This window comes from Nerophis ophidion, linkage group LG12 (assembly GCF_033978795.1).
Source record: "Nerophis ophidion isolate RoL-2023_Sa linkage group LG12, RoL_Noph_v1.0, whole genome shotgun sequence".
In the NCBI taxonomy this organism is placed as follows: Eukaryota; Metazoa; Chordata; class Actinopteri; order Syngnathiformes; family Syngnathidae; genus Nerophis; species Nerophis ophidion.
Window position 1 is genome coordinate 38,870,329 of NC_084622.1, and position 25,051 is coordinate 38,895,379.

General features: G+C 40.4%; 3 protein-coding genes across 3 annotated transcripts in view; 2 read left to right on the forward strand and 1 right to left on the reverse strand.

The window, feature by feature from the left end:
- man2a2 (mannosidase, alpha, class 2A, member 2) overlaps positions 1 to 25,051 on the forward strand; it is a 198,359-nt gene that overhangs the window by 76,138 nt on the left and 97,170 nt on the right. The gene's annotated exons all lie outside the window — the stretch shown is intronic.
- On the reverse strand, positions 4,441 to 5,889 carry LOC133563428 (GDP-D-glucose phosphorylase 1-like). The gene has a single exon (XM_061917549.1). It carries the CDS (start codon positions 5,581 to 5,583, stop codon positions 4,501 to 4,503), a length of 1,083 nt encoding a protein of 360 aa, XP_061773533.1. The 5' UTR covers positions 5,584 to 5,889; the 3' UTR covers positions 4,441 to 4,500.
- LOC133563429 (titin-like) lies at positions 13,180 to 20,403 on the forward strand. The gene is made up of 4 exons (XM_061917550.1): positions 13,180 to 13,332; positions 13,685 to 13,784; positions 13,903 to 20,163; positions 20,297 to 20,403. The coding sequence occupies exons 1-4, from the start codon at positions 13,312 to 13,314 to the stop codon at positions 20,329 to 20,331; spliced, it is 6,417 nt and encodes a 2,138-aa protein (XP_061773534.1). The 5' UTR covers positions 13,180 to 13,311; the 3' UTR covers positions 20,332 to 20,403.

A 25,051-nucleotide genomic window follows, 5' to 3' on the forward strand; every position in this document is an offset into this window, starting at 1 on the left:
CTCATGACTTCTGCACGAGTCAGACCCTGTGAAGCATTCACTGTAAATAACATTTTCCACAAGGTATCAGAAAGGTGCTTGACAGGTTTGACTCAGTCATCCATTACTGCACAGGGTTCAAGGTGAACACGAGTGTCCACTGGCACTTTTTGTGTGTCAGAGACAAAAATTATCCCTTTAAGCTTTTTTTAAAATGAGTAAAATATGGAAAAACTAATATTCAAACATGTGTATGCCTACAAAACATTAAAAACTTCTAAGCGATAAATATGCAGAGTTAAATTGTGTAATGAGCAAGGCACTCAATGTACTAATAGGAGTAAGTTTAAGAAACTTTACAAAGTATATAAAGAAACAATATAATTGATCCTGATTTCATTCATTTATCATTTTTAAGTTACTGCTTGGGTTAGTCTATATCTTGTTTTTACTTTACATTTTGACACTCTTTTCTGACAGCTTATTCCTGAATGTATTGATTCATTTACCTTTAATGTTTGTATTGTATTGTATATCTTAAATGCCATTTTTGTCCTATACTTTCATCACTGCTTAAGCTATCTATTGTTATCACATTTACAAAATTCAACATGTCTGAAAACAAGTGGGGCGGCATGGCGTAGTGGGTAGCGCGACCGTGCCAGAAACCTGAGAGTTGCAGGTTCGCTTCCCACCTATTGACATCCAAATCACTGCCGTTGTGTCCTTGGGAAGGGCACTTCACCCTTTGCCCCCAGTGCCGCTCACACTGGTGAATGAATGATTGGTTGTGGTCGGAGGGGCCCGAGGCGCAAACTGGTAGCCACACTTCCGTCAATCTACCCCAGGGCAGCTGTGGCTACAGATGTAGCTTACCACCACCAGGTGTGAATGAATGATGGGTTTTCACTTCTCTGTGAGCGCTTTGAGTATCTAACAATAGAAGAGTATTTGCCTATATTTGCAATATTTGACTATCAATTCCCTAAAAGAACATACTATCAAATACTTAAGAGGAAAAGAAGTGTCAACCATATTAACAACTTTAGGGATGACCTATTAAAACAAGAGTGGAAAGAGGTGTACACAGACGATATAAATACTGCCTATGATTCTTTTCTTAAACATTATATTACTCTGTATAACAAGCATTGTCCTGAGGTTCCATGCAGATCTAAACAAAGGCAAAATAATGCACCTTGGATGACAAACAGTTTGAAAAATGCATGTAAAAAGAAAAATAGACTTTATAAGGAGTTTATCAAATCAAGAACAGAGAATGCTGAAAAACGATATAAAAACTACAAAAACAAGTTGACCAATATATTGAGACAAGCAAAAAGGGAATATTACAAAAGAATGTTGCATGAAAATAAAAATAACATAAAGGCTACATGGAATATTTTAAATAAAGCAATAGGGAATAGGACAAGGCGAACAGAACTACCTAGATGTTTTAAAAAAGATAATATGTTAATTGAAAACAAAGATGAAATTGTCAATGAATTGAATCAATTCTTTGTAAATGTAGGACCTCGCTTAGCAAACAAAATACCTAGAGCTAATGATCAATCAGGGGATGTCTGGAAAAGCGAAAATAGGGTTATGCAGTCGATGTTTCTTAGTGAAGTGACTGAGAATGAAATATTATCTGTGGTTTACAAACTAAAAAACAAGACCTCAATAGACAATGAGGGCATTGACATGAGTATAATAAAAAACACAATTGATTGCATCATTAAACCATTGCATTATATAATTAATTGTTCTTTTAAAGTAGGGGTTTTCCCAGACAGTATGAAAACTGCTAAGGTTATACCTATATTTAAAACCGGAGATAAACATACATTTGGTAATTATAGACCTGTATCTCTCTTATCCCAATTTTCAAAAGTGCTTGAAAAACTGTTTGTTAATAAATTAGACTGTTTTATTGAAAAACATAAATTATTAAATGAAAATCAGTATGGATTTCGATCAAACAGGTCTACGAGCTTGGCCATCATGAACATTATTGAAGAGATTACAACTGCAATTGATCAAAATAAATACACAATAGGAGTGTTCATTGATTTAAAGAAGGCATTTGACACTGTAGATCATCAAATTCTCATTTCTAAATTATATACTTATGGAGTCAGAGGAGTTGCACTGGAATGGTTAACCAGTTATTTACATCAACGACAGCAATATGTTGAGATCGATGATCATAGGTCAGAATGTATGAATATTGAATGTGGAATTCCACAAGGTTCGATTTTAGGACCCAAACTTTTTACTTTATATATAAATGATATTTGTGAGGTTTCGAAAATTTTACAGTGCGTATTATTTGCAGACGATACAAATTTATACTGTTCAGGAGATGACTTGAAAATTTTAGCCAATAATATTAAAGAGGAAATGGTTAAACTAAAATTGTGGTTTGATATAAATAAATTATCTTTAAATTTGGAAAAGACTAAGTATATGGTATTCGGTAATAAAAGAAAGATAGAAGTTAGTTTATCCATAAACAATGTGAAAATTGAGAAGGTGTCTGAAATCAGATTTCTTGGGGTCATCTTAGATGAAAAGTTGACATGGAAAGCTCATATAATGCATGTGAAAAATAAGGTATCTAAAAGCTTATTTATTTTGAACAAGGTTAAATATAGTTTTACATACAACACAATGAGAATGTTATATTGCTCAATTATTCTACCTTATTTCAATTATTGTGCAGAAATATGGGGAAATACATATCATAGCAACATAATGCCTTTATTTCTTTCACAGAAAAGAGCAATTCGAATCATTTTTAAAGTAGGATATAGAGACCATACAAATCCACTCTTTATTAGGTCGGGATTACTAAAACTAAAAGACATTGTAGAATTGAATACACTATTAATGATGTTCAAAGCGAGAAATAAAGTTCTTCCGAAGGACATACAAAAGTTATTTGTGTTCACATCTGAAGATGAGAACCACAGAAGGCCGTATGACTTTAAACATCCAAGAGTGCGAACAAATTTGAAACAAATGTGCTTGTCTGTTGTTGGTGTGAAAGCATGGAATTCTCTAAACAAAGACTTAAAAAGCTTTAAGAATATATTTGTATTTAAAAAAAGTTATAAAAAGAGAAAACTGAAATTATATCAAACTGAGTTTTGATTTAGATTGGACGTGTCATTGTGAAAGTGCTTAAAGGAAAATGGAAAAGTATGTTGGAGTTCGGGTGTTGGTGGAGGGAACATTTATAATTCATCTAAAATACTGTAATTTGTGTTAAAAAAGGGGCAGATAAATATAAGAATATAATTCTTCCATCTGCTCCTTTCTGATCATGAAAATGTATAAGAAAGAAAAACAAAAAAAACAATGACAGTGTCAATTGTACGTGGCTTGTAAATATGCATTTTCATGAAAGGAATAAAAATAAATGATGATGATGATGATGAAGAGTGCGATATAAATCTAATCCATTATTATAATTATTATTATAAGTGGCAAGAAACAGAGCAATTCTACCAAGTCTTTAGTCTTAAAATGTACTTATGTTTTTAATTCTACCATCTTCTAATAAGTACAGACAAAAGAGAGACTGAAGAAAAATAGGTAGCAAATATAAACCACATATTGTACATTACAACAAACTTGAGATGCCAAACACAATCTACAATTCCTAGTGATTGAGCCACATGCCTTTGAATGTTGTTGTCAAGGCAGCACACGGATGCTGAGGTAAAATAAACCCGTCACACATCACTGCGTCGGTTGTGCATTCAACAATGAGGAACCTCATCATGAGTGAGCAAGAAAACATGTTCATCATTTGAGTTGGCTTTGCTACCTTGGTGATGCCATTTGGGCAAATGATATTCTCCTTGGGGATTAATCAGAATTTTGGTTAAAATTATTTTATACAATTAATGGGGACTTTTCTTTAGCTGATTATTGGCACATTTTGTCAAGTTGCATATTCGACCTCAGGGGGATGAACAAGATATTACCTGTCTGGGCATCCATCCATCCATTCCTACCACTTATTCCCTTTTTGGTGTCACGGGGGGCGCTGGTAACTATCTCAGCTACAATCGGGCGGAAGGTGACGTACACCCTGGACAAGTCGCCACCTCATCGCAGGGCCAACACAGATAGACAGACAACATTCACATTCACACACTAGGGCCAATTTAGTGTTGCCAATCAACCTATCCCCAGGTGCATGTCTTTGAAAGTGGGAGTAAGCCGGAATACCCGGAGGGAACCCACACAGTCACAGGGAGGACATGCAAACTTCACACAGAAAGATCCCGAGCCCGGGATTGAACCCAGGACTACTCAGGACCTTCGTATTGTGAGGCAGACGCACTTACCCCTCTTCCACCGTGCTGCCCTGTCTGGGCATCTATCTCTCTTAAAATATTATTGCACAAATGTAGGGTTCAAGTAATAGTGAAATATCTTAGAAAAGTGTATATTTATTTCATTTATTTATCTTATAGGCACATCAGTTTACAAGGCTTTGTCCCAACACTATGGTGTTACTAGCTGCTGAGTAAGCTGCTTTTCTAATTTAAGCATATCCTCATCTGGTAGAAGATATTGTTGAATGTTTTCTATTACATGTGATTCCGTAGAGCGCTCATAGTCCATCTTGTTCTTAAATGGCAGATGTCCAGCAAGCTCACAGAGAGCAATGTTCAATGCAGACTCTTCCTTGGTACCGAAGCAAGCTACTCTGGGCCACACAGCAATCCGCACACCTTTCCTCAATAAGTTGTCGTCTCTTTCGCTCTGAGTGTGACCACAAGGCGGACACCCCCTGGTCATGAACAGGTTGTGAGCAACATTGGCCTCCACCAGGAAGTCGGTGACACGACAGATGGCGGTTGCGACGTCATCCGCGCCCCCTGATTCGGTGTAGAACAAAAAACCTGCAGGAAATCCCATTAAAGTGTAAAATCCGATTTCAGTTAGAATCGGTCTGACTGGCATCGATTCGATATTGAGCTTGTGTTTCAGGTAATATCCATGGAGGTGTAAATGATTGACGGATGCAAAAGCCCCGAGACTGTTGAAGCCCACACGAAAGCCTGGGTCAGAGCTCAGCAGGACAGATTCAACACCGACTTGAATGGCCGACTTTGTGAGCACCTGAGGATAGCAGTGTGACGGATCAGGGACAAAAAGACAATGTCCAAACTCCAAAGGACTGACATTGACCAGCACAACTGTCTTGCAAGGTTGATGATTACTTCCATGTCCTTCTTCAGATTCCTTCATCATCTCAAATATGATCTCATCCTGATTGATCATGTTGAAATTAAACTGTTTGGCGTTGAACTCCTGCTGAATACTGAGTATCTTCTGTGGCTTTCTTCTTTCAGTTCCTCTCTCGACATTCAACTGGGCCACAAAACCACATGGACCGGGCAGGACGCGTGTTTGCAAGTCCCCTAAATGGTAGCGGAACAACCCCCTCGCCATCCTGTCTGCCCAGCCAGCTTGGACAGCTGCATCAAACCTTGATGCTGATACCATGCGGGGTGTAGTACCAATATTGGCATATACATCTTTAACAAAGTCCTGGTTCCCATAGACAAACTGGATCGGCATGGTGGATTACGGTTGCTAAGTTAAAAAAAAATAAAGAAGAGGTATAACTCTTACGCCATTTGCGTAAATACAGAGGCTTGCGTAGATGTTCACAGTCGTCTGGTAGGGTCTCTTTTAGTTCGTTCCGGTCGTCACAACAAAACATCAATGTAAACAATATCTTTAAAAAAAACATTAAACTAACGTATGAATTACGTACCATATAGTTGTGGTCGTAGTCATACGCGTAATGGTAGTAGTGTCACTACTCTTTCTGGACGAATTACCTCCGGAATCATTGCACCGGTTCTTCTTCGTTGGTAGTTGTATTTCCGGCTTCATATTACAAAATAAAATACACGCTTTTCGTCAATGTTTTGTTATATCAGAACTAAACGAAGAAAATACATGAATTGCTTTTTATTATGTACATGGAGGGTACAGTTAAGTAATTTGCTACTGGTGTGGTTTGAATTAAGTCCACCCTGACAGTGATAAGGAGTAAAAAAATGATGTATGGATCATTTATATAGCCCTAAATCACTAGTGTCTCAAAGGGCTGCACAAACCACAACGACATCCTCGGTAGAGCCCACATAAGGGCAAGGAAAACTCACACCCCGTGGGACGTAGGGGACAATGATGACTATGAGAAACCTTGGAGAGGACTGCATATGTGGGCAACCCTCCCTTCCCCCTCTAGGGGAAGCGAAAGCAATGGATGTCGAGCGGGTCTAATATGATACTGTGAAAATTCAATCCATAGTGGATCCAACACAACCGTGAGAGTCCAGTCCAAAGTGGATTCAACACAGTAGAGAGAGTCCCGTCCACAGTGGAGCCAACAGGAAACCATCCCAAGCGGAGGCGGATCAGCAGCGCAGAGATGTCCCCAGCCGATACACAGGCAAGCGGTCCATTCTGGGTCCCGACTCTGGACGAGCGGTCCATCCTGGATTTCCTGACTCTGGACAGCCTGTACTTCATCCATGGCCACCGGACCGGACCCCCGCCACAAGGAAGAGTGGGACAGAGGAGAAAAAGAAACGAAACGGCAGATCAACTGGTCTAAAAAGGGAGTCTTTTTAAAGGCTACAGTATACAAATGAGTTTTAAGGTGAGACTTAAATGCTTTTACTGAGGTAGCATCTCGAACTGTTACCGGGAGGGCATTCCAGAGTACTGGTGCCCGAATGGAAAACGCTCTATAGCCCGCAGACTTTTTTGGGGCTCTGGGAATCACTATTAAGCCGGAATCCTTTGAACGCAGATTTCTTGCAGGGACATATGGTACAATACAATCGGCAAGACAGGCTGGAGCTAGACCGTGTAGTATTTTATACGTAAGTAGTAAAACCTTAAAGTCACATCTTAAGTGCACAGGAAGCCAGTGCAGGTGAGCCAGTACAGGCATAATATGATCAAAGTTTATTGTTCTTGTCAAAAGTCTAGCAGCCGCATTTTGTACCAACTGTAATCTTTTAATGCTAGACATGGGGAGACCCGAAAATAATACGTTACAGTAATCGAGACGAGACGTAACAAACGTATGGATAATGATCTCAGCGTCGTTAGAGGACAAAATGGAGCGAATTTTAGCGATATTACGGAGATGAAAGAAGGCTGTTTTAGTAACGCTTTTAATGTGTGACTCAAAGGAGAGAGTTGGGTCAAAGATAACACCCAGATTCTCTACCGAGTCGCCTTGTTTAATTGTTTGGTTGTCAAATGTTAAAGTTGTATTATTAAATAGAGGTCGGTGTCTAGCAGGACCGATAATCAGCATTTCCGTTTTTTTGGCGTTGAGTTGCAAAAAGTTAGCGGACATCCATTGCTTCATTTCATTAAATCATGGATGATTGTGTTTAGGCCAATGGTGTCCAAAGTGCGGCCCGGGGGCCATTTGCGGCCCGCGGGTAATTTTCTAAAGGCCCTAAGCACATTCTAAAAATACGATTAAAAAAATAAACAGAAAATGTGGTATAAAAGAGTAAACAGGTGAAATGTGACAAGAAAATGTTGCAATGTTTACTCTAATAACACAAAGCTGCCATGCAGGCTGTTATTTTCTTTAAAAAAAATTATAATTAATCAAAATCAATGTCACATTAAATATTTCACTTTGAGATATTTTTTGGGGAAAATGTTGCATATTATGTGTTTGCCATATAAAAAACAAAGTTGTTTTTTTTTTCTAAAGAAGGGCCTAATAAGAACAAACAAAAACATAAACAACAATAAAAGTTATACCGTATTTCCTTGAATTGCCGCCGGGGCGCTAATTAATTTAAAACATGTTCTCACTCCTGCACTTGCCAAAGGCATGCGGTAAAAGTAAGCATGCGCTAATTATTTTAAAACCTCTTCTCACTCCGGCACTTACCAAAGGTATGCAGTAAAAATTTGAGTATGATGTAAGCTTGGACCTTAAATCCTACTGAATAGCTATTAATCTTCTTCCCTTTATGCGATTTCAAATTACCGGTATTGAAATCAACCTCCTTCATTTTGAAAATGATGACAGGGGAAGTGTCACACCTGACGTCACGAGTTTGACCAGGCGGTAATACTAAGCATGCGCTAATTATTTTGGGGAGCGAATTTGACCCGGCAGTAATTCAAGGCAGGCGCATACTATATGCCCTGCAGCAATTCAAGGAAATTCGGTAATTGACTGGATCTGAAGTTGATCTCAAGACGATTGAGTTTAAAGTAAACAGTAAAAAAAAAAATTTAAAAAAAGTTTATCTTTAATGAGTAGCTACCCTTTTGGATCCCCAATCATTTTAGAGCAATTTTTTTGTGTCATTGCTAAAAAAAATAATAACAAATTGAAATCAATGGTGTTATGTGTTGACATTTTTAAGGGTCCAATTATTTTATAATCTCAAATATTCCACTTTAAAATTCTATATTGGGGGAAACTATCGCATATTTTGTTATTTTCCCCCCCATAACAAAACAGGGTTTTCTTTGACAAAAAGAGCATACAACTTAAATTTTTAAAACTGTTATATTGACAGATAGACCTAATGTTGATCTAGAGATTTAAACCTTGAATAACAATAATACAAAAATAATGACACATTTTAAATATTTTTTTTGACAAAAATCCTTTATTGGGGTCCCTGGGATCAAGCCTGAGTGGAGGCTTAAATGTATATTTTCACACATATATTGTATTGTTTTTTTGAAATATAAACATATCAAAATGTCCCCCGCTTGCTTTGATTTTTCAGTGTGCGGCCCTCGGTGGGAAAAGTTTGGACACCCCTGTGTTTAGGTAGATTAAAATAATCAGTTTTCATTCATGTTGCCAGCAAGTTGAGAGTTCTAGGTTCGATTTACGCTTTCGCTATGTAGTCAATAGAAAAAAAGCGCTCTTTAAATGTAATTTAGTATACTAAACCATGATTACATCTGGAACGATGTGCTAATTATGTTGCATATTTTTTTTGTTACCTAAGGAATTAAGGGATTCTCAAACCGTGGTACCCAACACCATCTAGTGGTGCACCAAAGAATCACTTAAAAAAAAAAAACATTTTTTTTTTTTTTCAAAATGACTGTGAACAATAGCAACATTAAAAAAGTGCAGTTCCTCTTTAAATGATAAATTCACTTTCAAAAGACTTAGATATTTTTGACACAAATGCCATTTTATTTTAAGAATGTCAAGTATTTCATTTTTTTTATTTATAAACCTTTATTTATAATATGATTGTTTTTGATTGATTGAAACTTTTATTAGTAGATTGCACAATATAGTACATATTCCATACAATTGACCACTATATGGCAACACACGAATAAGTTTTTCAACTTGTTTAAGTCGGAGTCCACTTAAATCAATTCATGGTAATGGTCATGAACATTTACATACAATCAAGACGGGACAAGTGATAGCAAATGGATGAATGGACGAAATAATAAACAAAACAAGTACAAAAACAGTACAAAACAGTGCTAGGGGGTTGTAAACTCAATAAAGCAACTAAAATAGAATGCAAAATATATATATGTTGATTAGCAACACTAAATTGGCTCAAGTTGTGACGCTTTGCTGGCATCGTGGTGTGGATTTCATTCTCTCAATGATGCAATGCGGAATGGACACAGCGTTAAGGTGAGAAAATATTTATTTGGAGCTACAAAAACAGACTAGGAACAAAAAGACTTGCACAACGGCACTATAAACAAACCAACAGAACTAGCATGAGCTAGAAGAAACAAAAGACAACTAACAAACAAAATAACATGGAAGCTAATCGACTACGAAGGGTATTTACCACAATGCGGGAATGCGACGTCACCTGTTGCGTGTAAAGCAAACTACACTGCGAGACCAAATGGCAAACAGAGGCAGGCTTAAATACAGGCAGAAATTAGGAGGCACACACGCGACAAAAAACAAGAAGCAGGTGACCCTAAATGCGTACCTAGGCAACGGAACAAAACAGGAAGTGCCACCAGGAACTGAGGACGTCAAATAACAAACAGGCTGTGATAACAAAATAGAAAACCGATCCACTATTTGGATCATGACACTAGTGTGGGAATGTGAGTGTGAATGTTGTTTGTCTATCTGTGTTGGCCCTGCGATGACGTGGTGACTTGTCCAGGGTTTACTCTGCCTTCCGCCCGAATGCAGCTGAGAAAGGCTCCAGCACCCCCCGCCACCCCAAATGGGACAAGCGGTAGAAAATGGATGGATGGATGTAACAAAATGTCATGTATTTGTTTTACAGCAGACATAGTATGCAGATGACGTAAGCATTAATTTGCTTGTATATTAACCTGCTACAACTTTCATGTAACCATGCGCGGTTAATGTAAAGTAGCATGTGCTGGCAAAATAAATAGCACGATTAATCTGTGTTCATACATGACTGATGCCATAATGTTTTGTGATTAATCGTACGGGTTAAAGAATCAGGGGTTCAGGGGTCGCAAACCCAAAATGTTGAAAGAGCCATATTGGACCCAAAAAACAAATCTGTCTAGAGTCGCAAAAAAATCAAAGCCTTATATAGGCCTTGTAATGAAGGCAACACATGCTGTAAGTGTCTATATTAGTTATATTAGCCTACTATCAAAATGACTAATTAGGGTACAAATACATATTGAGCATTCATGATTAAATGTTTATTTCCCTGTGGCGCATCCTGGAGAGAATGACGCACCACGTCACTACTCTGCTGTACGCCGGTGTTTTAAGTTCAACTTCCATTACCAAAAAATGATAATGGAAAAATCACGAAAATGAATCCCGAGCATGGCCATCCCTGCTGCTCACTGCTCACCTTACCTCCCAGAGGGTAGCACAAGGGGATGGGTCAAATGCAGAAGGTAATTTCGCCACACCTAGTGTGTGTGCGACTATCAGTGGTACTTTAACTTTAATATTAATCTATTATGTCTAGTTGCATTGATGATTGATGATGTATTACCGAGGGGCCCCGGTAATACATTTATTAAAAAAATTCATAAAGCCGTGCTTGGATGAGTTTGGTGTTCCCAAGAACCTTTGGGAAGAACGAGAACACGGACTGTGAGACAGACCCCCTATCAGGTACGACATCATTGACATTGGACCACACAAATGTTCTTCTAGCACACTTCCTACAGACGTACTCGGGAAAGTTGTAGAAAGTATAGGCCGTTGTAGTTGCAAATAGGAGATGAACTCCCTATTGCGTAGGAGAAAACATGTTTTTGGGGAGACTACTGCGAATGTCGTCATCGTTGATGTTTAACGTATCTCGCGGCACACCTCCAAGCAACCATGTTAAAGCATGTATTGGATGTAGAGTTACAAAATATTTATGACGAACGAAACACCCGAGCCCCTTCCTGGTGTTGTGTAAACAGTCCTGTGAGGCCTTACAACAAAGATTATTAGATGTTGACTCTAAACCTTGGGTGTCAAACTCTGGCCCGCCGTGTAATTTAATTTGGCCCTTGAGGCAATATCAATTTAGCATTAGAGCTGGTCGGTGCCGCTGTAACACCGCATTCACCGCTAATACTCATACTTGCCCATCCATCCATCCATCCATCCATTTTCTGCCGCTTATTCCCGTTCGGGCTCGCGGGGGGCGCTGGCGTGCCAACCCTCCTAATTTTCCCGGTAGACTCCCGAAGTTCAGTGCCCCTCCCGAAAATCTCCCGGGGCAACCATTCTCCCGTATTTCTACCAATTTCCACCTGGACAACTATATTGGGTGCATGCATTTAAGGCACTGCCTTTAGCGTTCTCTACAACCTGTCGTCACGTCTGCTTTTCCTCCATACTAACAGCGTGTCACATAATATTTGTGGCTTTTACACACACACACACACACACACACACACACACACACACACACACACACACACACACACACACACACACACACACACACACACAAGTGAATGCAAGCATACTTGGTCCACAGCCATACAGGTTACACTGAGGGTGGCCGTTTAAAGAACTTTAGCACTGTTACAAATATGAACCCACACCAAACAAGAATGACAAACACATTTCAGGTGAACATCCGCACCATAACACAACAGAACAAATACCCAGAACCCCTTGCAGCACTAACTCTTCCGGGAAACTTCCAGCAAACTGACCAATAATTAACGTTTTATTCATGCATTTTCTCTTGCTACTTCAAGGCTTGAATGTTTGGTTCATTCATTATTGTTATTTTATTTTCAAATGTATTATTAGCCTGTGGAAAAATTTTGATATTTACCTCAGAAGATTGCAAACAGAAAAAAAGGTATTACATTTTTATTTACATTTTATTTGATATGCCATTGATATTTTTTTAAAATTATTATTATTATTATTTGAAACTGGATTTTGCATGTCACTAAAGTTATATAAGCCTTGCTTGTTCAATATTTAATGCAAAACTTGTTTGGGTCCCTATTAAAAGGTTAATTTGTTTAACCTTGGCCCGCGGCTTTGTTCCGTTTAAAATTTAGGCCCACTCTGTATTTGAGTTTGACACCCCTGCTCTAAACCATAAAAGGCAATTCCACATGGAAGGGAGGCTTCAAATGGGAGATATTGTATTGTATATGCAGCCCTTTGAGACACTTGTGATTTAGGGCTATAAATATAAACATTGATTGATTGATTGAAATGACATTTTGTAATTACATATTCAAACAGTTTTATTGCTCAAAATGTGTGTAACGTGGCCAAAAATACCAACTGTTAAATCGAACCTTTACCTTGTTTTTAATGAATATCTAGGCCTTCTACACCACAGTATTTTATTGATGTTCATTGTGGTGTTACTTGGAGTACTTTTTCGACAGAAGTTATCTTTTTAAACATTTTACTCTTGTACAATATTTGTATTCTATTTCTGGACTAGCTTATTTAATTGGACTTTGCCTTAATATTGCCATAACAACACTTAACAATCCTATTATCCTCTAAAAACAGGTGTCATTCATTGAAAACATTAAAACTATGATTACTCTATGTAGAAGAAATTATTGTTATTTTGTATAGTTACATCTACTACTGTTTTGAAACACATGCAAGCTGAACTAACTTTAGAAGAGGCAGCAGCTGGCCAGTCAGTCATGTGGTTATTTTAGTAGCTGCATACCTTCAGAGATAAAGCAGGCTGGACTGCTGGGGTTGTGTGTGTTTGGCTGCTTACGAGCCCAGCTTCATCTTGTTATATCTCAAACTTGATTCAGTTAAACTTCAGTTTTTCTTGGAATAATAAGGCATTGACGATGGAAGCAAGCAGCAAAGAAGTGAGTACTTTTTTAAAACTACGGCAGCAAGGTATACTAAGTACAGTATGTGTGTATTTTAATTCAGGCAACATTATATCTATTTTGTGAAGCATTAATTTAGTTTATCTCTGATATTAAAATGTTAAATCTATTGTTGTCCTTGGGCACTACTTTTTACTGTTTATATATTTAGTTTGAAAACCAGCATGTCTATAACCAGTACATTTTACTTACAAGATAACATACAGTAAGTTGCTCTGTTATGAAAGACTTTTGTCATACTTTCTCATAAACATTATCCCGTTTATTTGTTTTAGCTTTCCTGCTTTTAATACAACATACTGACAGGACAACTGTAATTTTTTTGTAGGTGGGAAATAAAATGAAGGATCAATCTCAGCCAGTAAATCTGACACAAAATACTGATCTCACAGCAAGGAATATCCAGTCATCCACCTCTGCTGCTGAAGGTATAAAAAACATTTATCTAGTCATAATGTAAACACAACCTTAAAATACATTTCTATCACAATGTGACATTAATAACTCACGTCCCTGCAATATTATATTTGTGTCATCTTTCTACAGCACAGCCCAGCACATCTGTTGGGAAGAGCAAACAGAATGCTAAAGACAAGTCTACTACTGATCCCGCAAAGGAAAAGGCTTTAAAACCAAAACTCCAGCTAAATTTTACCACATTCACGGTCAAAAACGGTGAAGAGTTGAAAGTAGAGATACCCGTGGTTGCAAATCCAGTTCCCAAGGTAGAATGGAAAAGAGATGGACAAGCCATCAAAGAAACATCCAGGCTTGAGATCGCAACCACATCATCATTCACAGTTCTTCATATCAGACATGCTGCCAGAGAGCATGCTGGTCAGTACTCTATCACAGCGAGAAATAATGCTGGAGACGATACTAGGGAAATCACAGTAGTGGTTCTTGAAAAGCCCGACCCACCTTCAGGACCTGTGAAGGTTGATGAGGTCAGTTCTGACTATGTTTCTATCTCCTGGGAGCCCCCAGAATACACTGGAGGCTGTCAACTTGACAACTATATTGTGGAGAAACGTGAAATTACTAACATGGAGTGGCAAACTGTATCAGCCACAACAGTACGAACCACAATCAAAGTCACAAAACTAAAAACAGGAAGTGAATATCAATTCCGTGTGTTTGCTGAAAATAGGTATGGCAAGAGTACATCGATAACATCTCCAATTGTAATTGCGCAGTATCCATTTAGTGCGCCTATGGCTCCTGGAACTCCTTTTGTGTCTGTCGTAACAAAGTACAGTATGTTGGTTGAATGGACACCTCCAGTCAAGGATGGAGGTAGCTCTGTCACCGGCTATCACCTGGAACGTAAGGAGAAAAATAGCATTTTATGGACCAAGATGAACAAACTTGCCATACTTGATCCTCGCTTCAAAACAACAGGCCTGGAGGAAGGTATTGAGTATGAATTCAGAGTATTTGCTGAGAATATCGCTGGAATCAGTCCACCCAGCAAGATATCTGACTGCTATGTGGCAAGAGATCAATGTGAGCCACCTGGTAAACCCGACGCTGTTGTTATTACAAAAGAGAATATCACCCTCCAGTGGGCCAAACCAGAGTATGACGGTGGGAGCTCCATTACAGGATATGTAGTGGAAAAAAAAGAGCTTCCAGATGGTCGATGGATGAAAGCAAACTTCACAAATGTTATTGAAAATCAGTTCACAATTACAGGCCTGACAGGCGGACAAAGTTATGAGTTTAGAGTAACTGCCAAGAATGGTGCGGGTGTCTGGAGTAAACCCTCCGAAAGTATAACTATTTTTGCTGAGGATGTTATTGAAGGGCCTTCTGTATACATGGACCCCAAGTTTAAGAGTACAATTGTCGTTCAGGCTGGCGAAACATTCACAATTGAAGCTGATTACTTTGGAAAACCCTTGCCTGATGTAAGGTGGCTAAAGGATGGAGAGGAAATCAACAAAGCTACACCAAGAATAGATGTTAAAAACACCCTCACTCATACCACATTAACAGTCCGGGACTGTATACGAGGAGATGCGGGACATTTTGTCCTAAGTCTCACAAACATTGATGGAACAAAATCTATCCAAGTTAATGTAAAGATACTAGATAGACCTAGTCCCCCACAAGGACCTTTAAGGTTGAAAGTTGTGAGTGCGGAAAAAATCAATCTTTACTGGAACCCTCCTTCAAATGATGGTGGTGCCATTGTTTCCCATTACATTGTCGAGAAGAGAGAGACAAGCCGTGTCACATGGACAGGAGTTGATCCCAACGTGGAAGCCGTTGCTTGCAAAGTGACAAAGTTAACACCAGAGAGAGAATACATTTTCAGAGTTTGTGCTGTGAATAAATATGGTCTTGGAGAATTTCTGGAATCAGACCCTATCATGGCAGAAAATCCTTTTAAAACACCGAGTGCACCCTCTACCCCGACAGCTAGTGCTGTGACTGGAGATTCTGTAATGTTGACATGGGAAAGACCTGAGGCCGATGGGGGCTCCGAGATTGATGGTTACATCTTGGAAAAACACGACAAAGACGGTGTCAGGTGGACTAAGTGCAACAAGAGAAGATTGAATGACTTGCGCTTCCGATGCACAGGACTGACTGAGGGACATTATTATCAGTTTAGAGTATCGGCAGAGAATGCTGCTGGTGTTGGTTCAGCCAGTGAGCCAAGTGATTATATTAAAGTGTGCGAAGCTTCATATCCTCCTGGTCCTCCTAACAACCTCAAAGTGACAGACTATTCCTTCAGCACTGTGTCTCTATCCTGGTCTAAGCCTATCTATGATGGCGGAGCTGCCATTACTGGATTTGTTGTTGAGATGAAAGAAGCAGCAGATGATGAATGGATCACATGCATTCCAAACACAGAAGATACAAAGTACACCATAAAAGGGCTAAGACAAAACGCACAGTACAACTTCCGGGTGCGTGCAACAAATGCCAATGGAGTCGGAGAGCCTTTTGTCTTACCTGGGTCTGTGGTAGCAGCTGAAAAACTGGAGCTACCTGAAATCGAGTTGGACGCAGCTTTGCGAAAGACAGTAAGTGTTCGAGCCTGTTCAACATTACGTCTTCATGTCCCTATAAGAGGAAGCCCAGAACCAGAGGTCAAATGGTCAAAAGAAGATGGTCCTCTCAGTGAGCGTGCGCAAATAGAGGTAACAGGCTCGTACACAGTTTTGCTGATTGAAAATGTGAATAGAACTGACACTGGAAAGTATGAACTGAATGCTAAAAACTGCGAGGGCTCCAAATCAGCATTTATCAACGTCAGGGTGTTGGATACTCCCTCTGCACCAACAAACCTGCAAGTGAAAGATGTACAAAGAGATTATGTGACCATCTCCTGGGAGGCTCCGCTTATTGATGGGGGTGCAAACATTTTACACTACGTTGTGGAAAAGAGAGAGGAAGCCAGAAAGGCATTCACAAGTGTTTGTAGTACCTGTACGAGGAACTCTTTAAAGATTGACAACCTGCAGGAGGGATGTTTTTATTATTTCCGTGTCTTGGCTGTGAACGAGTATGGAACTGGACTAGCAGTGGAAACACAGGAGCGTGTTAAAGTGTCTGAAGCTCCTCTACCTCCTGGAAAAATCTCACTGAGGGATTTGACCCAAGACAGTGTAAAACTTGCATGGGAAAAGCCAGATCATGACGGAGGGAGCAAAATTACATGTTATGTTATAGAAATGCAGGCTCAGGGATATGACACATGGACAGTCTGTTCCGAGAGTAAAGCTTTGGAAGCAGTCATCAGTGGACTGACAAAAGGAATGGAATATTTATTTAGAGTAAGGGCTGTAAATGAAAAAGGAAAGAGTGAACCAAAGCTCCTATCGACACCTGTTGCTTTAAAAGACACACGTGCTGAGCCAGTTATTAATTTGCTCTCCAGCACATTCAGTGTGAAGGCAGGGAATGATTTAATGATTGAAGTGCCATTCAAGGGTGTACCACAGCCAATAGCTGCCTGGAAGAAGGATGGTAACTCTATCAAGGAAACAAGCCGGGTAAATGTTAGCACTTTCGATACGTCATCTCAAATCGTTATCAAAGATGCAACTAAGCTAGACGTCGGCTTGTACGAGGTAACTGTGACCAATTCCGCTGGTGCTGCCTCTGCTGAAATTCATGTTAATGTTTTTGAAAGACCTGGACCACCATGCAACATTAGTGTGCAAGACGTGAGCGCTGACTATGTGTCTTTAACATGGCAACCCCCCCAATATAGTGGGGGATGTCAAATTTCGAATTATGTCGTTGAGAAGAGAGATACAGACAGTACAATATGGCAGACTGTGTCAGCCACAGTTGCCAGGACCTCTATCAAAATAACCCGTCTGACGCAGGGCACAGAGTATCAGTTTCGTGTTGCTGCAGAGAATCGCTATGGCAAGAGCTCTTTTGTTGAGTCTGAGCCTATCGTTGCCCAATACCCCTTCAAAGTCCCTAGTCCACCACTCAATATTACTGTTGTGAGTTCCTCAAAGTCTACCATGCTTATTAAATGGAGTCCACCAAGTAGTGATGGTGGCAGCCCAATTGTGGGCTATCATATTGAATGCAAGGATCAAAGTAGTATTCTGTGGACAAAGCTCAACAGGGGTCCAGTGATGGAGAGCAGATTCAAGGTTACAAGTATTGAAGAAGGCCTCGTATATGAGTTTCGGGTTTATGCAGAGAATATTGCGGGTGTTGGACTTTGCAGTAAAGCATCAGAGCCTGTTGCAGCAAGAGACCATTGTGATCCCCCACACAATCTCACAGTCACTAATATAACCAACACTTCAGTATCCCTCTCATGGGACAAACCGCAATATGATGGTGGGGCTAAAATAACCAGTTACATTGTTGAGCGAAAAGAGCTTCCTGATAATTGCTGGCTGAAGTGTAATTTCACTAGCTTGCTTGACACCTTTTTGGAGGTGACTGGCCTCACAGAGGGTGAACAGTATGACTTCCGGGTAATTGCAAAGAATGCAGCAGAGTTCTTCAGTGCACCTTCTGAAACCACAGGACCTGTTACTGTGCAGCATGATGTGGAGCCACCTAAAATTATCTTAGAGGACAAATTTAGACAGGGTTTGGTTGTCAAAGTTGGCGACCTTCTAAGAATAGATGCTGACATCTCTGGCCGCCCCAGCCCTCAAGTGTTTTGGTCAAAGAATAGTTTAACTATTGGTACAAAGGGTAGGATTGAGATTACCGCAACAAAGACACATACTACTCTAATCATCAGGGAAAGTGTAAGGAAAGACTCCGGCCAATACATTTTGACCCTACAGAATATTTGTGGTACAACATCTAACACTATTACATGCAAAGTCTTAGATAGACCAGGCCCTCCAGCTGGCCCCCTGGTAGTGTCTGGACTTTCAGCAGAGAAATGCACTTTGTCATGGGGACACCCTCAGGAGACTGGTGGCGCAGAGATAATGTACTACATTGTTGAGAAGTGTGAAACCAGCCGTGTAGCCTGGACACGTGTATATGATGAGTTAATAGCAACTACCTGCAAGATACCCAAGCTGCTCAGAGGCAATGAATACCTGTTTAGAGTGAGGGGTGTGAACAAATACGGAGAAGGGGAAACTTTGGAAAGCGATCCGATCAAAGCAGCTGATCCCTTCACCATCCCGTGTGCTCCAACGGATGTTGAGGTCACAAGTGCAACAAGTGACGCTATGACAATCTGCTGGAAGAGACCGATATCTGATGGCGGTAGTCGAATCAGTGGGTACATCGTGGAGAAGCGAGAAAAGCAGGGCATTCGTTGGGTACGTGTCAATAAGAAAACTGTTTATGACCTGCGGTTTAAAGCCTCTGGCCTACACGAAGGATGTGAATATGAATTCAGGGTTTTTGCCGAAAATGCTGCAGGAATAAGCGAACCCAGTCTACCATGTCCACTCACCATGGCAGAAGATCCAAAGTTTCTGCCTTCCCCTCCTGCAAAGCCGATAATCATTGATTCTTCCAAGTCTTCAATCACCCTGTCATGGAACAAGCCACTGTTTGATGGTGGCGCACCAATCATTGGCTACAAAGTTGAATTCAGAAAATCCGGAGAAGAAAACTGGGTTGTTGCCATTCAAAACACAGAAAAGACAGAGTTTAAAGTGGCGGGGCTTACCTCAGAAACAGAATACGTTTTTGTTGTTAAGTCTATTAATAAAGTAGGCATCAGTGAGCCAAGTCCTGAAACAGACCCTCAAATTGCTATGGAGATAGAAGAGGGACCCAAGTTTGACATTAGCACTGAGATGAAGAAGACACTCCTTGTTAAAGAGGGCAGCTCCTTCACTTTCACTGTGCCGTTCACTGGCAAACCTGTACCCAGTGTGACATGGGAAAAGGCAGATGTGGATTTAAGAATGAGAGGACTTGTAAACACCACCAGCTCTGTCACATCCATTACGCTGGAAAAAGTGACTCGCGATGACTCTGGTAAATACATAGTCAAACTTCAAAATGCTGTCGGGAACACCTCTTTGACTCTGAGTGTGAGGGTTCTGGATTCCCCTGGCCCACCAACACATTTAGCTGTTAGAGACGTGACCATGAACTCTGCCACTATTACCTGGGACATTCCTGAGAATGAGGGAGGTGCATCTGTAAACAATTACCTTGTTGACATACTGGACATCAGCAGAAAAGGCTGGACAAGACTCACTGACAGATGCCACAGATTATCCTACAAGGTGTCGGACTTAGAGGAGGGCGGGATCTACTACTTCAGAGTCACTGGCGAAAATGAGTTTGGCATCGGTGTTTCGGCTGAGACGAGGGAAGGAACGAAAATAACAGGTACAATATACAGTAAACAAATGAACATTGTTGTGTTTTGTAGTAGTTCAGTCAAATGACAAAACAATTATGTAATTTGTTTGAACTGTTAAAACATTTTGACCCACATTCTAATTCCCTATCTTTATTTTAGATCCAACAGACTGGGAAGCCTATCCTGGAGCGTAATTTGTCTCTCTAGAGTTGAACTCTCACTTGCAGGACATTCGTCTTCATAAACAGATTGCTGATTTATTAAAACATTTTTTTTAATTTTAATTCATATAGTATTTTGTTGTAGTTATGCAATATGTTATGTGTGTATAGCAATGTGCATAGCATTCCTATAAAACCAAATAAGAATTGGTCTAATTTATAACATATTTTTTTTGTAGAAAGTACCACGTGTGTGGGTAAACTGCAATAAAGCTAAGATGACAAGTGCAGTACTTCCATTTTTAGGAGTTGTTATTTAAAAAGACCACATTACATTAAAACAGAACCTGCCCAGGGGCACAGGCAGAGCTCAGCGCTGCATACTCTCACTAACCATGGACAAAATGTATTGAATCTGATCATCATTCGGACTAGAATGTTAATCTGATCATCATTCGGACTAGAATGTTACTGTGTACATTAGGGGTCCCCAAACTTTTTGACCCGGGGGCCGCATTGGGTTAAAATAACATAATTAATAATTGTGATTAAAAAAAAATCTTAGTTATTATTTTGGCCGTAAACATGCAACCCAATGTCTGAGACTAGATCGCATATATATGAACACTATTTTCATCTATATGGACATACATTCTTACATTTGTTGGTATGTTTATCTCAAATGTCCATAAGGTGCCATCTTGCACAATTTTCACATTTATTTTTATAATTTAGTTCCTGCCATATTACTTTGTTTGTAATGCTTGTGTTGTTTTCAAATGCACATTCAATTTCTACTTGAGGTCCATGAAACACATTGTTCTTATCTTCAATCATGTTTTTTTTTTTTACGAAGGAAATCCTTTTGAATTTGTTGTTGTTTTAAAAAAAAAAAAATTGGTTAAAAGATTATAGTATGTATACTATAATCTTTTAACCAAATACCCCAATAATGAGATGCTTTGTCACCACACGATCCTTGACAAAATCGGGTCAGGGTAGACTGACCATACTTTTCCCTGGACGTGTCCTCTTTTGCGGTGCTGCCCGGGCAGGGTTTCTTAAATGCCTCAAATGTCCGGCATTTTGAGTCAGGGTTGCGTGTATTTTTAATGCACGTCCAGGGTTGAAAAGGGGTTAAAAACAAAACTAATTGTGAAGGTGAGCAGGCAGCATCATTCGTGAGGGAGGGTCAGAGTCAGAGAGAACGAGGGAGTGGATTGAATGATTGATTGATTGAAACTTTTATTAATAGATTAGTAGATCAAACTGTCATTGCTCAAAACATAATATTGAATCAAAATCAATCAATCAATCAATGTTTACTTATATAGCCCTAAATCACTAGTGTCTCAAAGGGCTGCACAAACCACCACGACATCCTCGGTAGGCAAATCATTGTTATTATGAATTATTGACCTACCCAGGGCTCCGATTAACATCACATCAAATATTCCACTTTGAAAAATATTTTTGGTGGAAGATTTTGCATATTTTGTGTGTTTGCCATAAAAAACATAGTTTTGTTTGACAAAAAAGGGCAGAAAACAAACAAACAAAAAAAACAACATAAAAAAAACGAAAACATTTTGAAATGAGAAATACATCTGAAGTTGATGTAGACTCCAGAGATTTAAGCGTTAAATATAAAATGTATGTATGCCCTGGCACACCATTATCATCATTTCATGACTGAAGCAAAACACTTTTTACACTGAAATAAATGCACCTACAACTTATTAAATAAAAACATAGGGAAAAAATAGCAGTAGCGGTAAAGTTTAGATCCATGAAGGAAAGAAGAAAGTCAATGAATGTTTATAACTGAATACATTTACGTATGTATACAAATTAGTTTGTTTTTTAAAATTATTTCTCTTAATTAATTAAGTAACGTTTAAGACAACCTTTTTCCAAAACACAGTATAGAATGTGACATATAACAGGATAATGCATACGTTTATCATTTGTTTTCAAAACGCCTGCAAAAATGTGGGACCCCAAAAATTTACTGTGGGACCCCATTTTTATGAGTTGATAGGGTACATGGGACCCCATTTAGAAAACTCCTAGCACCAACACTGCTGTCAACAGAGGAGAAAAAATGCTTTATTTAAATAAATATATTATTTATAAAGCAAGTTCAAGTATCATTGGCAAATTTTCACCTAGTCCAGGACTTGGGACGCATATATGTGTCCTCTTTTTGGGATTTCAGAATATGGTCAGCCTAGGTCAGGTTCCAGTGGCATGGAGTCCAAGACGACTGGGGACCCTTTTCTGCTGCAGCCTTCTTCCGCCATCACAGCCATTGCGGTAGTTCTTAAACCTGCCGTCTTCCACCTGCTCCGCCGATGAGGTCTTCACCGTATTCCTGACTAGGGAGCAGTCAGGTACTAGGCCTTTGCCAAGGGTCACCTGGGGTAACAGTAGTAAAGGGGTTAACCTCCTAGTGCCCCAAGACCCAATAGAGGAGCCTCCACTGCCGGATGCACTTTAACGTCATGCCCAGGACATAATAATGAGGATAAGCGTAATCCTCTGTCCCACTCTCCCTTGTGGAGGGGGTCTGGTCTGGTGGCCATGGATGAAGTACTGGCTGTCCAGAGTCGGGACCCAGGATGGACCGCTCGCCTGTGTAGCGACTGGGGACATCTCTGCACTGCTGGTCCGCCTCCGCTTGGGATGGTTTCCTGCTGGCTCCACTTTGGACGGGACTCTCGCTACTGTGTTCGATCCACTTTGGACTGGACTCTCACGGTTGTTATAGATCCACTATACATTGAACGTTCACAGTATCATGTTAGACCCGCTAGATATCCATTGCTTTCGGTCTCCTAGGTCCCAGGTCATATGTGGACATGGCCCACAAGAACTGATCCCAGGTCAGATGTGCACCTGTCCATAATAACTGATCCCAGGTCAGATGTGGGCAGGTATGTACACCTGCCCATAATAACTGATCCCAGGTCAGATGTGCACCTGCCCATAATAACTGATCCCAGGTCAGATGTGCACCTGCCCATAATAACTGATCCCAGGTCATATGTGGACATGGCCCACAAGAACTGATCCCAGGTCAGATGTGCACCTACCCATAATAACTGATCCCAGGTCAGATGTGGGCAGGTATGTATACCTGCCCATAATAACTGATCCCAGGTTAGATGTGCACCTCCCCATAATAACTGATCCCAGGTCATATGTGGACATGGCCCACAATAACTGGTCTCAGATCAAATGTGCACCTGCCCATAATAACTGATCCCAGGTCAGATGTGCACCTGCCCAAAATAACTGATCTCAGGTCAGATGTGGACATGGCCACAAGAACTGATCTCAGGTCAGATGTGGACATACCCATAATAACTGACCTCAGGTCGTATGTGGGAAGATATGTGCACCTCCCCACAATAACTGATCTCAGGTCAGATGTTGACAGGGCCACAAGAACTGATCCCAGGTCAGATGTGCACCTGCCCACAAGAACTGATCTCAGGTCAGATGTGGACATGCCCACAAGAACAGATCTCAGGTCAGATGTGGACATGGCCACAAGAACTGATCTTAGGTCAGATGTGGACATGCCCAAAATAACTAATCTCAGGTCAGATGTGGACATGGCAACAAGAACTGATCCCAGGTCAGATGTGCACCTACCCATAATAACTGATCCCAGGTCAGATGTGGGCAGGTATGTATACCTGCCCATAATAACTGATCCCAGGTTAGATGTGCACCTCCCCATAATAACTGATCCCAGGTCATATGTGGACATGGCCCACAATAACTGGTCTCAGATCAAATGTGCACCTGCCCATAATAACTGATCTCAGGTCAGATGTGCACCTGCCCACAATAACTGATCTCAGGTCAGATGTGGACATGGCCAAAAGAACTGATCCCAGGTTAGATGTGGGCAGGTATGTGCACCTGCCCACAATAACTGATCTCAGGTCAGATGTGCACCTGCCCACAATAACTGATCTCAGGTCAGATGTGGACATGGCCACAAGAACTGATCCCAGGTCAGATGTACTCCTGCCCATAATAACTGATCCCAGGTCAGATGTGCACCTGCCCAAAATAACTGATCTCAGGTCAGATGTGGACATGGCCACAAGAACTGATCTCAGGTCAGATGTGGACATACCCATAATAACTGACCTCAGGTCGTATGTGGGAAGATATGTGCACCTCCCCACAATAACTGATCTCAGGTCAGATGTTGACAGGGCCACAAGAACTGATCCCAGGTCAGATGTGCACCTGCCCACAAGAACTGATCTCAGGTCAGATGTGGACATGCCCACAAGAACAGATCTCAGGTCAGATGTGGACATGGCCACAAGAACTGATCTTAGGTCAGATGTGGACATGCCCAAAATAACTAATCTCAGGTCAGATGTGGACATGGCAACAAGAACTGATCCTAGGTCAGATGTACACCAGCCCACAATAACTGATCTCAGGTCAATGTTCTCCTGGCCATAATAACTGATCCCAGGTCAGATGTGCACCTGCCCACAATAACTGATCTCAGGTCAGATGTTCTCCTGCCCATAATAACTGATCCCAGGTCAGATGTGCACCTGCCCAAAATAACTGATCTCAGGTCAGATGTGGACATGGCCACAAGAACTGATCCCAGGTCAGATGTTCACCTGCCCACAATAACTGATCTCAGGTCAGATGTTCTCCTGCCCATAATAACTGATCCCAGGTCAGATGTGCACCTGCCCAAAATAACTGA